General features: G+C 39.6%; 1 protein-coding gene across 1 annotated transcript in view; it reads right to left on the bottom strand.

Annotated features, from left to right (window-relative positions):
• GRIK1 (glutamate receptor, ionotropic, kainate 1) overlaps positions 1-16,310 on the bottom strand; it is a 91,855-nt gene extending 75,545 nt beyond the window's left edge. The window contains exons 1-3 of the mRNA XM_014938003.1: positions 16,280-16,310; positions 4,458-4,625; positions 1,773-2,030 (exon numbers count right to left, since the gene is read on the bottom strand). Coding sequence (XP_014793489.1) covers positions 1,773-2,030; positions 4,458-4,625; positions 16,280-16,310 — 457 coding nt within the window. The remainder of the gene's footprint in view (positions 1-1,772; positions 2,031-4,457; positions 4,626-16,279) is intronic.
• Between the last annotated feature and the right edge of the window lie 289 nt (positions 16,311-16,599).

Below are 16,599 nucleotides of genomic sequence, written 5' to 3'. Positions count from 1 at the left end.
TTTTCAGAAATTCATAGGGTTCAGTTACACCTTTACTATAAAAGGATAGTGTTGAAGGATGGTGGTGAGAGTTTACAGTGGAATAACTGTCAGTGGAAGTTATTTAGTTGGCTTTACTTTCTTCATCTCTACAGATATGATGTCTCCAAGAAAATCTTTGCTGCTGCTTAGAATGTGCCCTTACCTGTAACTTTGGGCCCTGTGGAAAACCATCAGTTGGTAGGCCTTGCTTAGCACTTCCCATGTTTTGACACTATAGACCTCACTGAGCTTTTAATGGTTTGTTGACATGCACACCTTTTCTTGTGGAGCCAGATTACGGACTCTTAACCCATGGCTGACTCTACACTGTAGGAGAGATTATGTTCTCTGCAGTCCTTCTTGGACTAAATTTTGGTGTGTAATCCTGCTGGACAGGACACCTTCTGAGAGCAGTTTATGTAGGCAGTTCTCTCAATCACTAGAGCAGCTAAAACATTTCTCAGAAAAAAAAGTACAGTACAGTATATTGTATCTGCTACAGGGATAGTAAAACCTATAGAGGTAAAGACAAGCAACGGTGGCTTAGACTTCCTTATAACATCAACATTCTTCCACAGTGTCTGTGTATTTAAAAAAAAAAAAAAAAAAGTTCTATTCTCTGATAAAATTTTAAATCACTTGTTCACAGGAGTGATCTTGTTACTGTCTTTTTTATCTTCTCCCTCCCGTGAACAAAAAGGGGCATGTTACTGGTATTGATTGTCTGTGGTATGTTGCTGGACAGCTATGACTACTGTGTGTCCCAGGGGGAGGTTCTTGTCACAAAGAATGAATGATCTTCTCAGAGTTAAGAGTCCCAGGCTGGAAACATTCACACAAATGGCAACTTTCAGATTCAGTTTTTAGTACCCAACTGACAAGTGGGTTGACTGTTTCTGAGAGTTTCAAGGAACAAGGTAGTCTCTATGTTAAAAATGCTTCAGCTTGAACTTTTGGCTTGTAGATGCAACCCTTTTCAGATCAACCCCACTTTGGGAGGAGGAATCCCTAATCAGCCCCACACTTGAATATTTATCAGTGTGAAGCTATGTTACGAAGATGATCAGAGGACAGGCTGAGAGAGCTGGGGTTGTTCAGCCTGGAGAAGAGAAGGCTGCGGGGAGACCTTATAACGGCCTTTCAATATCTGAAGGGAGCCTACAGGAGAGCTGGAGAGGGACTCTTTGTCAGGAAGCATAGTGAAAGGACAAGGGGCAATGGTTTTAAACTGGAAGAGGGGAGATTTAGATTAGATACTAGGAAGAAATTCTTTACTGTGAGGGTGGTGAGACACTGGAACAAGTTGCCCAGAGAAACTGTGGATGCCCCATCCCTGGAAGTGTTCAAGGCCAGGCTGGATGGGGCTTTGAGCAACCTGCTCTAGTGGGAGGTGTCCCTGCCCATGGCAGGGGGGTTGGAATAAGACGATCTTTAAGGTCCCTTCCATCCCAAACCATTCTATGATTCTATGATTCTATTTGTTCCACAAATAGGAAGCAAAACATGACTGAGTATTCAGATTCTAGGAGCCATGTCCTTGTGACTTAAGGTCTGATGAAATGAACTGCTTTCCAAAAGCAATAGCAGCAGAATGATAGCTGAGTCTTAAGATAACTTTTTCTTCTCCATTCTGGGGAAAACTGCTGTAAGTATGCCAAACTGAACTATCCCAGGCACTCTCTCTCAAAGAATTTATTCTTGTATGTACATGAATAGAAGTACATCATCTTCAGTGCACCAGTACTACTTACCTGTGCTGTCTTCATATACTACTGTCACTATTTTCCAGTTGTAGTATAGCACAAGATCCAAAACTGCTCTGCTGATGGCTGCATAGTCTGGATAGAGGTTGATATAAAATGCGTCTTTGTTATCCACTGTAGGGTGTTTCCATCGGGTCTGAATATGTGGGACTTCAAGGGCATTGCAAATGGACTGCACTGCACTGACGGAGGAGCTGTGGGAAGGTCCAAACAGAGCAGCTACGCCGAGAGCGAGCTGGTCGCATGCTGGGGGGGAGAGGAAGGGAGGGGGAGAAGCTGTTAGGTGGCAAAAGCATGTAACTTGTGTGATGTTTACTGAGATCATTTATTCTCCATCCATCCCCATCATTTCAAAGTGAGACCAGGTTAGCATGCTGCTTCAAAAACCCACTGAGAGATTTGCAAATGGTTCCTGAAAACGGCTTTACTGATTAGCGTTGTATCCTAGAACTTACTTGCCACAAACAAAACCTGAAACAACTTCTCTGCTCATTACCTTCAGATCACATTGATTTCTAAATTGCCTTTCTCAGAATGGTGTCATCCTGGAGAAACCAGGAGCTTTCTGGCTATAGGCTTGCCAAAGGGACATCATGAGAATTAAATTTCATGGCAGTGTGTCAGGAAATATGTTCATGGGGTCACAACAGACACTATACAGATTTCCTCACTGACTTGCAAGCTTCTACCAATGTGAGTTGCTTTAATTTCAGGCTACTGAAGGAATATAAACAGTAAAGGGCACTATGATTCATGGCGCTCCATAATCTGTGTTTACAAAACAGGCAGTAAAGGCTAAAGCCCTCAGTAATGACACAGGGAAATAAAGAACCAACACACACTGACATTTTAATACCTTTCCAAATCAGTCAAAAGCTAGTATCAACAAAGGTTTCTTTCTCCTTGTGCCTACATCTCAGCCAAAAGAACCCCTCCTGTAGATGTCTTTTCATTTTTCTTTTCCTCCCGTGTCCTTTCAGGCTAACCGAAGATGGAGTAATATTAAATTACTTTTGTCCATTAGTAAAATTTACTGCAAATATTTCTAATAAGGTCTTTATCAACCGGGAGTTGTACAGAGTGCTGTACTCTTTGTATGGTAGTTCTTTGTGGAAAATTTAGAAATTACAGCTATTGGATGAAATACTAAGTACACACACATCCACAATGAGCTGAGATTTTTTAAACTAATATTTAGCTCTCTGACAGTAACAGAATATGACAGAAAATCAATTATTTTCTGTTTCCAGTCTACAAATGAGTGTTTTACAGACAGCATAAAATGTTCAGGGTTTCAAGGTTTAATTCAGAAGGTTTCTTAAAGGATCACAGGTTTTAACGTGCAAATTGCATAAATAATATTAATAATTCATGATGAGAAGAAATTGCTACTGTTTGAATGGATTCTTTGCATATAGATTTACAAAAATATTTATAATGTGTTGCTTTCTACAGATTAAATGGAGAAGGCATTTTCAAAATAGCACAGAAGAGATTCTCACTCTACAGGGAATCTAAAATCCTGTCTGTCTTGATTATATGGATTATAAATCCAGCATACTTGATTTTTGATATCATATAGTTCCTGCATGTATCTGATTATTCAAAAAGAATGCAATAAAGAGAATTTAAAGCTGTTTTCGATGTTCTTTGAAACTGTTCTCCTTTTTTCCAGTCTTTAGGGGAAAAAACTAGAGTACCGCAAGGAGAATTTTAACCAAATTCTCCATGTAAGTTACCCTTACATGTTTGGAAGGCAACAGCTCACCAGCATTCTAGCACTATTCATGATGTGAAGCATGTTTATTTAGCAGCCTTCATTTGCCTTGTAACAGACACATCTTTTGCCGTATAGCAAGCGTATCTTATACCATTTACAGTGATAGATGGTATAGCAGACTGCAAAGCACATCTGCAAAGTCTTAGTGACTTATGAGACTTGTTTGCATGAGATTGTGTGCATACCATGTAACTCCAGGAACTAGATTGCTGTATATAAAATTTTAACAAACTTCAATGTTGCCTCCTAGAGGTGAAGAAACAGACTGTCCTTACGGAGAGTTGTGACTTTTTCCCCTTTTTGTTTTGGTCTGCAAGTAAATTAGATGCAAATAAATTGGACCATAATTTTCCCTCTGAGAAAAATAAAATAGACAAAAAATTCCAAAATATTCTACTCTAATTCTTGTAGTTGTTTATAACAGAGAAATTTACTTCTGTCTTTAACCCTCTGAAGCATTGACATTTCAGAACAGGGAGACTACTGGTCTCTGTTCTTTAAAATACAATGGAAATAATTTGTTATGAATAATGGGTATCTCTGTGTGTGTGTGTGTGCTAATTATGGGTTGTGACATCTCACTGTGCTCCCTGTTAGTCTGTGATCATATTTTGCAGAATTCCAGGTGGCAGTTCTATTTTTTGGAGAGAAAAATGGGTTGGACTTGCCACCTTCCATCTGGGGCTTCTAGCATGCAGATAGTATGTAGGTGTTTTATCAGAAACTAGATGACAAGTCCAAGTCCAGCTTCATTCTTAGTTTAAATAACTTTGAAAGATTAATTTTATGTTACCATTCACATACACGTTGCAATCGGAGCAAAAAAGGAGACCAAGCTGGGGAAAGGTAGTATAGAACATATATGTTACTGACACAGTAATTGAGATAATTACCTCTTCTTGAGGCTTCAAAACTATCAAAAAGGTTAATTCTCTGGATGTCATAGGTTAATGTGGTATTAGGCATCAGTGTTCTGTTTCTATTAATGTTGGTGACTGCAAACTTGAAAGCCAATTCTTCAATATTAACAGGTTCATTTTCCACAGTTTCAAATATCCCTCCTGTTGAAACAGAGATAAATGAGAAGTATTATTCACCTCTTCATCACTGTATGCAAAAAGAGAAAAATAAATTATGAGCAATAAAAATCTGAGTGTTCATAAAGGAAAACAGTTAAAATCACTCTTAAAAACACCACAGCAAAAGCATATTGGATCATTAGTTTTTATCTACAATGTCACTATAGGTTAACTCAATATTATGAATATTGCTTAGACAAACATCTGTGAAAGATGATGCATGTTTATTATTCAGGCTTTTCAAAATAAAGTTTTTAAATGCTTGTGAAAACTTCTATTGAATTCCCAACTAATGAAAGTAGTGATATTCATAGGTCTTGTTTCCCCTGCTCCTACCTAATCTATGTTTAGAAATGAAACTTGAATGTGTTGGAGATGTTTTCTGAGGTGTTTCTGCAAATCTTGGCAGTACAGGATCCGCATTCGGAAGTGACTTAGGAATTTGAGTAGAAATGCAAGTTTCCACTTGCAGTAGGACTGCAAGTTTCCACTTGAGGTCAGTGTCCTAGGGCTTTGATTTTTTATAAATTTTAGGCAACATTGTTGGCCATTTCTCAGTTTTCTCAGGGAGAGGCAAATATTTTTACTTTTTTAAAGCTGAATGAATAATTGCTGAATGAACTGAACTTGATACAGAACATAACTGAGCCACACATTGCTCCCACAGAAGATTTTGCTTCCATGCCAAAGTGTTGAGCGATCTCTGCAGTGGTGTAGCATCTACCAGTACAACAATGGCACTGGTTTAAAAGTCTCCTTCCAAGGAGAGTGCTACATCTAGCACAATTGCTCTCAACTTCCTGTCATTCTTCTATACTCTTCTTCCAACATCTGTTTTGAACTATTTGAACAAAGATGTGTCCCAACCTGTTCTGTCCAACCCCAGCTGGGCAACTGCTCTTTGAGTGCTGATCAATTTGTCAGAACGTATTTTCCACCTTTCAGACTGAAACTGTATATACTTCTTGCTCATTTTTAAAACAAATGAGGTGAATCTGAGCTTTTCTTTAACCTGGAAGCAAGTTTTCCAGAAGAGGACCTGTAAATAACCAATCTGAATTTTGGAAGCATTCTGAATGCTTTGGCATATACTCTGAGATGGGGAAGGTGGCTATGTTTCAAGTCAACAGGCTGTCCCACTTATACTGGGATGTCTACTCCCTCTAGCCTCTAGAGACTTTATTATGCCAACAACACATTCAAGCTGTCTAGGAGCGCTGGGATTTGATGAATGCATAACAAACACAGCTAATTTGAAAAAAAATAGCTCCTTTAAACAGCAATCTCCAGCTTCAGTACTTGATTTTGCAAGTATAATTTACTCATTTAGTGCAAGTCACTAGAGAATACTTTGGATTTCTCAGTTACATATTTTCCCATTTCCCCATGTGAAATTTGAGCCCTAGATATAGCTTTATATTTTCTGAGCATCAGAATGTATTCAGCTAATGCGCTGCAATCTCTTGCAATTTTGATGTCACCAGCGTAGGAATAGTGCAGTCATTAGCTGACAATCAGGAAATGGGAACACAGTGGAATTAAAACCTGTTTCGAATTTTAACTCGGCAATGAAAACACTGGAGGCTATCAATCCCAAGCTGGCAATGTAATCTCTAGCTACTCTTGAATACACAGCATTGTATTATCTTGCAAAGCCATTTATAACAATACCTTAACATGACTTCAGCAATTTTGCCAACTTAAGCAATTTTCTTGTTCGCGCTCTGTATTTCTCATTTACTATATGCAAGTATCAGAACCTTAAGGACTTCCTGGGTTTTTTCCCCCTTCAATCATAAAACATTATTTTAGGAAACTGTGATACACAGAAATAGCTGGAAAAAAAAGCTTAAGTGATGGTTTTGGAACCAAATGTAAAACCTCAAGTGGAATGCCGAGACTCTGCAGGATTTTCTAGATTTGCAAACTATAACATTACCAGAAGTAAAAAAAATCTAATGCCTGTTCTTTCAGATCTTATAATTCCTCATCTCAATGATGATAAATTTACTACTTTTCTGGTTAACTAAAATTTGCCTTCCCTCCTTTCACTTGAGGAAGACAAGTATTTTCAGTTAGCTATAATGCCAGCTTGAACTTGGGCCAGCAAGATACAACTGTTGTGTTTTGCTTGGATCCCTACTAGTATTAGCAGAACATCATTTTGTAAGGCAAGGTGGAAGACACTGAGATAACTTACTAATAAGACAGGGTGACCACCATCTCTCCCTGCTTCCAATAGGATGGAACTCTTACCATTTGATCTTGGCAAAAAATCTCCTCCATCTTGGAAACTATTATTGTGCTGTGCTTGTATTACCTTTCTTTTTTTTTTTCTTTTTTTTTTCTTTCTTTTTAAATTAAAACATCTTTCAACTACCCTTGAGGTAACATTCATACCTATACGTTCAAAAGCACTTTCTCATTTTAGGACTAGAAATTTTTCCAGACCTCTAATCACTTGCCTATTAAATGGAGATTAATAGCAATTGATGTATATCCCTGAACTATTTATAGTTCATTAGCAGAATTTTGCAGAATTTTTGCTAGATCCCTTTTAAAAAAAGAGTAGAAGCTCACTGGGCAGAAGGAAGGAGTGGAAGGAAAGGCGGAGTGACAGAAAGAAGGAAAGTGTTGCATGGATGCGTTTCCTAAGCAAATTAATCAAAACTGCATCTGCTCTACCACATACATGACAAATATATTCAGATAGGTGTCTCTGAAAGTCAGCTGTATAATCAGTATGGTGGTACCCCTTCATCATATTTTCCATGTTCCTTTTGTACGTTAATATAGCAGTAAAGCACTTATGGGTAACTCTGGTTATGTGCTTTAATTTTCTGATGAGATACTCTAGATAGGTCTGGTGTAAGAATGGGATAGATAGGTCAAGAGGTTCAGAATTTTACAAAGGAAATTTAGTTCAGCTGAACTGGAGATGCTGAATAGGGTGCCATTTAGAGTCCCTGAAAACTAGTGCTCCCCCTCCCTGTTAGGATGAGAAAGTTTTGAGACCACAAAAGCAATTCTTCTAAGTCGGTAAATGTTTACTTGACTGAATTAAACCCTAAAGTAAGCAGAAAGAGCAGGGCCCTGCCACCCGTGAGCAAAGTCCACAAGACAATTTATGGAGGAAATTGTTGCTTACTGCGAGTGAAGTTTGGAATAATTGCATTGTGAAAACCTTGAACCGCTACTTATTTGTGCTTGATTTTTCTGGTGGGACCTATGTGTGTAAAAAAGAGTTGGATCAGTCTATAAATTTGCATCACAAAAAAGCCAGCAGATAAAATCTGGCTGTTCTGTGCTGTTGTGTTTCCATCCATGTATTCTTAATGAAATCTAGCAATTTAATAAAGAATTTCTCTTTTCCCATGTTCTGCTGATGACTTACAGTCAAGCTTAGAGTTTATTGTAAGGTCCAGGTTAAAAGAGAAATAGCAGAGTAGGTGACAAGTTTGATGAAGAACTGGTTTGTCAGATGATTCATTTAAATAAAGTAATTACCGTACAACATTTTAAAAACAAATTAACCACAGGATTGAACAAGTGAAAGGAAAAAAAATCAATGCTAACTCAAGATATAAATCATGCTCCAGAAATGAGGCTATTATTGCTAAGCACAAAAACAAGCGCTGGCTGTCAAAGTAGGCTGCTGGTAGCACATCATACATGAGACAAAGCTTAAATTTTTGAGTCCTCCCTTGCAACTCACCTCCCCAGTTACTCAGCCAGATAACGAATCTGCTGTAGCACCTACGGCTTTTTGGCTGACCAAAGGCTGCTTGGTCCTGATCAGTGCCAGACCTGACCTTTCTTCTGCCCAGGTGCTGCGTCTGTCCCCAGGATGAACCGGGACTGGCCACCTGAGTCAGCAGGGAACTGCCGACCCAAAACCAGGTGCGTGCCAGAGCTATAGGAGTTGCTCTGCTTCACATGGGTGTCAACACCTCCCCGAGGCTGTCTCACCACATACAGCTGAGGAGCAATGCCAGGCGTAGGCTGCCTGATGCTATTGCATGCAGGGATTTGCTCTCCGCCAGCCACAGAGGAGCACATCAGTGGGAGACCTCAGTGTTCGTGTGCATTGAACCAATAATCCTGCTTCAGTGCACAAGCGTGAGGAAACCTTTCACTCTCAGCACTCACTTCATAAAGTGAAGTCTGTGAGGATGAAGGAAAAAGCTATATTTGCCCCTGCTTTGAATTTAGTTGTGAAAAGTAAGAGGAAAATGACAACTTGGCTAATACTGCTCTGACACAAATGAGCCACATGAGTGGCTCTCCACGGAGAGGACCAAGGGATGCGAGTCAAACTGACAATGATGGCAAAGCACCAGCCCCGTTCATCCTCTGAAGATTAAAAAAAATTCTACCGCAAGTAAAATGTCAAAAATACAAAAGCGTACCTCAGTAGACACACCTGAAAAAGCAGTTCCAGTCCTTCTGAGCAAGCAAATGTTTCCATTTAAAGGGGTCATCACGGACTGACAGAGTTTTAGAAAAGGTCATGGCTGAATCAATTTCCATACCTCTCAATGGGTCTCAACATTTCGCTTCAAGACAAGGCAGAGCTCAAAGTCTTGTTACTGGAAAAATTCTCTGTCCCTGTTTTAAAACTAGTCATAAACAGCAGTAGCTAAAAATTGTTGACCTTTTTGACGGCAGTTATCGACCTGTTTCCCTGGGCTTCTGTGGTCAGGTTTCCTCAATTCAAAATATCTCACTAACATATTTCAGTCCAAATACAGTGGATGCAGAATATTTTTTTTTAGCCACATATATGCTGAATTGCCTGAGTAGCCTAGAAGGAATTCCTGTGATTTCAGTCAGTAATCATTTTGATGCTTTCTAAGTAAAATGCTAACTTTTCAAAATATTTTAAAAGCTATATCCTGCTTGCAGAGAGATTTTCCTTACCTACTCCATAGTAAATATAAGAACGTCTTATTGCACTGGGTTTTGGTTGTTTTTTTTTTTGTTATTTGCTATTTCCTATTAAAATACTACAGAAAGCCAGATGAAATGGAGATAGTCTTACAGAGAAAGGCAGCACTGGTAGCCTGCAAAAGAGAGGTGTGAAAATGCCAAGATTTTTGAGGGTGGCCTGTATTTCCTTCTGACACCTAAAGGAGACCGAACGAGAAAAAACATGTTCTGCTCTTAAGTCAACCTGAGACCCAGTGGTCACCATAGACATGCCAAAAATAAGCAGTTATTTTTCAGATGTAGATCTTGCTCTGAGACATTCTCATGTTCATTAACTTTGTGGATAAATTTCATATATCCCAATTGAGTACGTTAAAAGTCTCTCCAGCTCACTGGTGTCTGTGTGAGTCAACTCTACGGCAGGTCTGTGTCCGTGCTTACGCACCGGACCAGCAGTCAATCTCACTTTCAAACCAGGCATCACTGTGTATCCACTATTGAACTGTCCTCCCAACATATTTTAATGATATTCTTTATCACTAACATCATTCTCTCTACTTTTGACCACTGAAAAAAACTGGCAGTGTAGGGAAGTCATTTGCTTGTACTGTTAAAACAGAGAAAATTGTTCCTGAATAGTGGATACAGTATTGAAGGACCATAAGTCAAGCCATACACAATGAGATTTAAAAGCTATATTGCTCAGATTTTTATTTGCTGCCAGATTTTTATCCCCCAACATACCACCTCTTTCCTATAGCCAGCAGTCCCAGCAACTTAAAGACAGCTATTCATATATGTATATGACTCCAGGAGTAACTGCATTAATATTAACACCAAGTATTTTGATATTCTGACAGAAATTAAAGTGAGAAACAGGAGGCGTAAAAAAAACTGAAAGCCATATGTTGTTTATGTTCTTATTCCGGTTCTACACTTCAGAAGAATGCTGTTTGAAAACAAACATGCTGACCATGCAGTAAAAAACATTTGAAATTTTAAAACATGCAGACTAAGAAGAATGGTAGAGGCAAAATATAGTTAAGATGAACAACCAAGATTTTCCTCATGCAGACACGGGTATTTTTCCCTTCACTAGGAAAAGAGGGACTTTCTATGGTTTACAGTTCTTTCCGGTTAAGGATGAAATTTTACTTCAACAAAATAGGTGTCCAGGTTTCCTTTTCATGCTCAAAGGATATCCTAGTTTCATAGTCTCATCCTCCTGGGGAGGTGTTTTTTGCACAGGACGACAAACTGAAAAAGCATTGTGGAAGCACAGGGCTCACTGGGTGACATTGTTCCATCCCTGAAGCTTTGAGCCACTGACGGCTTTCAAAGGCAATTCAGTGCCATGATGTGCAGGTGATTCACTAGCAGGATTTCCAGAAACATCTGAATATCTATGTCCTAGGGGGGATTTATGCTTTGAGAAGCCTCCTTTCCTTTTCTCAGCACCATCTGAATGCCAGGAGGTCCATGAGACCTCATTAAAACCCACCTGTCAGTCACTGAAGAGAAATGAGAGTTAAAATCCTAATGACTGTGCAGCTATGTGCCACTGGTTTCCCGAAAGAGGAGCTGTTGGTGATGCCAAGTTAGTGTAGGAGAGTCATAAAGCCAAATTAGCATGCAGTTTGCCCTTGCTTTCTGTCACAGGTATGGACTCACAGACACTTAACGAAGCTTAGTGGGGCTGGCAGACTGGTAGGGGTAGAGCTGCTGGCTCCGGAAGGAACAGGGCGGAGAGAAACAGTGCTTATGAAATTATTTTTTTCTCCAGATTATGCCCACTTACACAGTTAGAGTGTGCCACTTGGAGTGAAAGCACTTGCTACTGGAAACCCCCTCCAAGCATTTTTTTTGCACCCTTGCCTCTTAGCAGGGGACATTCTCCTGTGCCATAAGGTGCCTGACTGGGAGCCAGTGCAAGTGCACTCGTTACAGAGCTAAGTCTGGGCATTCATCTTACTAGGAAAGAATAATCAAATGAGTTATTACTTAGAGGCTTACCTTTAGCAGACAGTTTAACAGCATCTTTCTTTTTAAAGTTAGCTCACTGACTGTGTAAGATTAGTCCAGAAATTGGCTATTAACTCTAATTTACACATGACCTATAAACTACTCTGTTCCGTGAGTGTGTTTAAAAAAAAAAATGTTTCTCAGGAAGAATCATTAATGATCACAATCCTATAGCAAACAGTAATTGCATTTTACATTTACAAATCCAGATCGAAGTGGTTTTACTCCCCTAGGTTTTTGTGGAATTAGATGCATGGGTTTTGCATTTGGCTCACAGAATGCAAACTGAACACATTAACATTCTTTGCATGGGTGAATTTTGCCTTGCAACAGGGACCTCTGAGTTAGGCAGCTATTATCACCCTCATTTTACAGACAGTGAAGCTGAGAGCTTGAGTGACTTTCCTACCATCACTCCCTCTTCAATCTGTTCAAAAGCTGTTTTGGAAACTTTCCATACATTGTGCTCTGTTTCAGCCTATTCCCACCCTTTTTCAAGCCCCTCTTCTTACCTCAGCATTCACCGTCTCTGCATTCACCCAGTCTGGTTCCTGTCCAGCATGCCTTTGATTTTATTCCTCATTGCTATACCCTGCCAAATGTCACTGCCATTTCATTGCCTATGCCAGATCCCAGGTATGGATCATTTTCTCTCCGTAACTCATCATCCATCTGTGGGTTCCTCCTTTTAGGATGCACTTCAAACAAAACTTGAAGCCCACATCCTTGCTCTTTCTACACTCTACCTTTATTGTTTTCAGCCATCTGAATCTAAAATAAAAGATGAGACAGTGAGCATAGAAAGGCAAGTATCTTGTTCTGATGCTCACCTGAATTTCCTGCCTCCCTTATTCCCAGATCTACATTTGTTTGCTCTGCTGTCTCTGTAGATTGCAAGCTTCTCCAGACTGCAAGAAATTTGGAACCAAACACAATAATTCAGAGCAGGGCTGGCTTTGGTGGGTTGGGGTGATGGTTACATTTTCCTTTGTGGTAGGACTGGGAAGCTGAAGCCTGGGACAAGTTCACGACCTGAAACCTGACAAAGAAAGAGGGATGGGGGAGCAACTCAACTGTCAAATTCAGCAAATGTGAGGATTGGTTTTTTTGAAGATTAGATTTGTTTTTAGAAAGGTCATGGAATATTTGACAAATTGAGTATCTCCAAGGTTCAAAACTGCACATCTAAAATTCACCTCTGGGCACGGGTTTAGGACGTGATCGTATCCCAATCACTTCTGTGAAGATTTTGCTCTCAGCTTTAACAAGAGGTTAGGTACACTTTGTCAGGCTTTGCAGTCTGGTTCAGAATTTGCTTGATTTAGACTGAACTCTCACAGGGAGTCAGCCTTTCTGTTATTTTCATGCAACATGGTTAGTGCTTAATTACACAGCGATGAAACTGGCAGAAATCACATGTTGGTTTCAGCCCTCGTGCAGACAGGTGCAAGTTCTGCGACTGCTGAAGAGCTGCAACCCCTTCCACTGGGTCTGAATACATAACTCCCTACATAACTTAGTTACATAACTAACAAGGCAGAGTCAAAGACTGAGAAGAAGAGTACAAAACAGAAGGAAAGGATCTTAAATAGAAAATGTTAAAGCACTTCTCTGTCCAAAACCTTCTCTATGAGAGACAGGGCTAGGGTTTTATAATTATATGCACTCTAGCAAGGTACTGCATTCAGTGATGCTTTTATCCTGCAGAAAGCAGAGGGATAAAAATATGTATGTGTATATGCACATATATAAAAATTTGAGCTTATTAAGATACAAAGATCTGCCTTTTCCAGTGGGATTTATTTGAGTTCGGCTTGTGAGTTTGCAGATATTTCCCAAAGGCTCAATCACCATGATTCATGTTATAGAATTTCTAAGTAATGAACTTTTTATTTTTTTTTTTTTAACAAGGAAAAAAATGGTTGACCTGATTTAGGTATCTCTTGCAATACAGTGGCAGTACTAGCCGGAAATTAAATGATCATTTTAGAGGTGGAAATCTATCTAATAAAAATTAAAAAAGTATTGTCTTGTTGCCTTTATTGTTTTCACTTGATGCAGAGGCTAGTCAGGAGGTACTGAAAATGCAGCATAATGCGTATGTTATTTATACTCTTTGCTGCTCTTCCCTCCACTTAACTATACCTACTTGGGCAAACTAGCTATCCGTGCATTGCCCATTAATTTCAAACAAGACAAAGACAGGAGAAGGAGAAAATTGGTTCTAATTACCCAGTTACACATGCAACGCTGAGTCCCATCAGATGCTATTTCTGGCCATGCAGGAAGGAGAAGGGAATAAGATTTTTTTCCCCTTCTCTTCTTGAAGCTAGAATTAGGCAGATAAACCTTGCAGAGACCAGGGTTAGCTTTTGTGTGAGATGTTTTGCCCAGAAGCAGGGCACTGGCTATAGCAGCACACACAGAGTTTTGGCCTGTGCCTGCACATATGACCTGGCCTGCTTTGCAGAGCATGATTTATATACTGTTCTTTGCAGAAGTACATGGCACATCAAGCCTCCTCCTTCAATAGAACCATATTTTAATCAGGATGTGTGGTATGAATGGAGCTTCTCTCTCCAGAGCTCTCCAGTAACCCAGCGAAGCAGGGCAGAGCTGTGGTGAGATGCCATCCTTCCCTGCAGCACAGCGAGGAAGCCCTCGCCCAACACAGCTCCTGCCCTAAGCGCTTCAGGTGAACATTTTTGGCTCAGTGTGAATAGGATTGTAAAGTAATAAAGCCATTATTTTAGTTAATGAGATGATCTTGGTGAAGGTCTTTGTTAATCATGGATTGGCTGCAGCTGTGTAGTTGTAATTCCCACCTTTTTTGCTGTAAATCATCCTGATTTACCACTTGTATGGCAAAAACACTCCAGGACTCTGCAAAAACAGTGATTTCATTCCCCCTTTTCAAGGCTCCCAACTACAAAGTAACAGGCATTTATATTTCCCTCCCCACCATTTTGTTCAGAAGAAATAAGAGTTTATTGAAGGAGATAAATGTTTCTACTGATTTCAATAGTTTTTGATCAAATTCTCTCACGGTTGAGCATTTCTCCCACTATGCTGTAACAACTTAAATAGCCCCACTGGAAGAGAAACTTACTTTCTGGTGTCTTTTTAAATTTTTTAGAGCACTACTTCACAGATATGTTTTTCCTACATATCCGTCTGAATCAGAGGATTTCCCTCTGAGACATCAAGACATCTTGACATATTAATTACTGAACATGTGCTGGACTAAAAGGTGCTTCTGAAAATGGAAAGGGATGGAAAGGCAACACAAAAGTAGAGAGGAAGGAATGATCACAGAATAAAAACAATGTCTATATTAAAGAATAAAGGAAGGGAAAAGGATTTCACAGAACTAAAAAGTAGACAAGGAGAATGGAAAGCAAGCTCATTGAATGAAGACTAAAAGACTGATGGCATTGAGCTGTGGAACTTGCAGGAAGTTTTATTTACTGATTATATCTGGTTTCACCTCAAAAGTTTTGGATTGCTTAAAAAATGTACTAAGATTTGTTGCAGGTACATAGTAATTGTACCTTACACTTGAGGAAACCTTGAACCGAACAGAGCAGTAGAGACCCTGTCTAAAAGAATAGCAAGGAAAATCTAATTCAGAGGGGTTTCACCACCTGCCTTTATGTAGGCACCTGGTTAAAACAGGAGGTTTATCTGTGCAAAAAGTGCTTTACCACTTTCCCTTGCAGTGGTTACAAGATATTACACTTTCCAGAAAGTAGCAATCAATACAGTATGTGTAACCTTTTACTTATTTTCTGCACTGTAACAGCAGATGACCCACAGAAAGATGTACAAATTCATTCAACTGAAGTCCTGAAAAGGTTACTCTGGAGAGCAACCCTGAGGTGTGAGAACAGAGCCTTACTTTAAAGCAATTGTGAGTTTGCATATGCAATGAAACTACTTGAGGATTAGCCATTATTCTCAAGCTGTTAGACAGAAATAGAAAGACATTACAAAATCCTAGACTATACTTTGCAATGTGTGTTATTCAGTAAACAGTATTTTTATGCATAAACACCGGGGTTATATCTTTCAAAATTATATACTCTTTGTGAGTGCCCATTAAGCACTATTATCTGTAAGATGCTTAGGAACATAAGGTCTTTATTAAAGCTGAAGAAATCTGGGCTTATCCTGAAAAAGCATGGATAAACTCAGATCACAGACTACCCAAAAGTACATCCTTTCCAGAAAGGAGGTGGTGGCAGAGGGAGGTCAAAGTTGGTAGGGGGAACATTTTAAACTCTAACTTGAGTCAATGGCTGTTTTCTTTCTGAAATCCAGACGTTAGAATTCCCCTAAAGGCAGCGCTATCTATCAATCCAAAAAATTATTGACATGGAGGATGCCAAGAAGCCCACAGCTAGCAAGATACAGCAGAGATCTTCATTTATAACTTACTATGGACACTTTGCATTTTTAAGCATGCAAAAAAGTATAATCCTAATCAAGAATTTAAACATTAAGGATGCAAATATTACATTAGCTTTTGCTATCACACACTGTGCATGCAGTAATAGTGAATTTTGAATTTGCTTTCCTTCTAAACACAGCAATAGTTCATGGTAGATTCCTCTCAATCTGAAGTTGGTCCTCTCAATCTGGAGGAAAATCTTAAAATTATTCAGCTAAAATAGAGAGGACTTTACCTTTGACTGTCACCAGCCTTCGTTCTCCCATGGTGGCTGGAGCTCCCCTGGGCTCTTCACTAACCCTGCCAAAGTCTCAGCTCACAGCTGGAGTCTCTGCCCCACTGGTACAGCAGTAAATGCAGTCAGTGGGGTAGAATTAGCCAGAAAACATGAAACCTGCTCCAGTTCTGGAGGGGAAAATAAGACCTCCCGTACTTTTTTTTTGGGCTTGTTATGGCAACATGAGATACTTGTGTCGCACAGGGCAGACAATAGCCCAGGGGCTCGGTCAGTGGTCTGAGATACGTGCACCTTCTCTCCAGTCTCACCAGGAAATG

Source organism: Calidris pugnax, unplaced genomic scaffold (genome assembly GCF_001431845.1).
Source record: "Calidris pugnax isolate Ruff unplaced genomic scaffold, ASM143184v1 scaffold25, whole genome shotgun sequence".
In the NCBI taxonomy this organism is placed as follows: domain Eukaryota; kingdom Metazoa; phylum Chordata; class Aves; order Charadriiformes; family Scolopacidae; genus Calidris; species Calidris pugnax.
The sequence above is the reverse complement of the archived record's forward strand: the minus strand, read 5'-3'. Positions and strand labels throughout refer to the sequence as shown.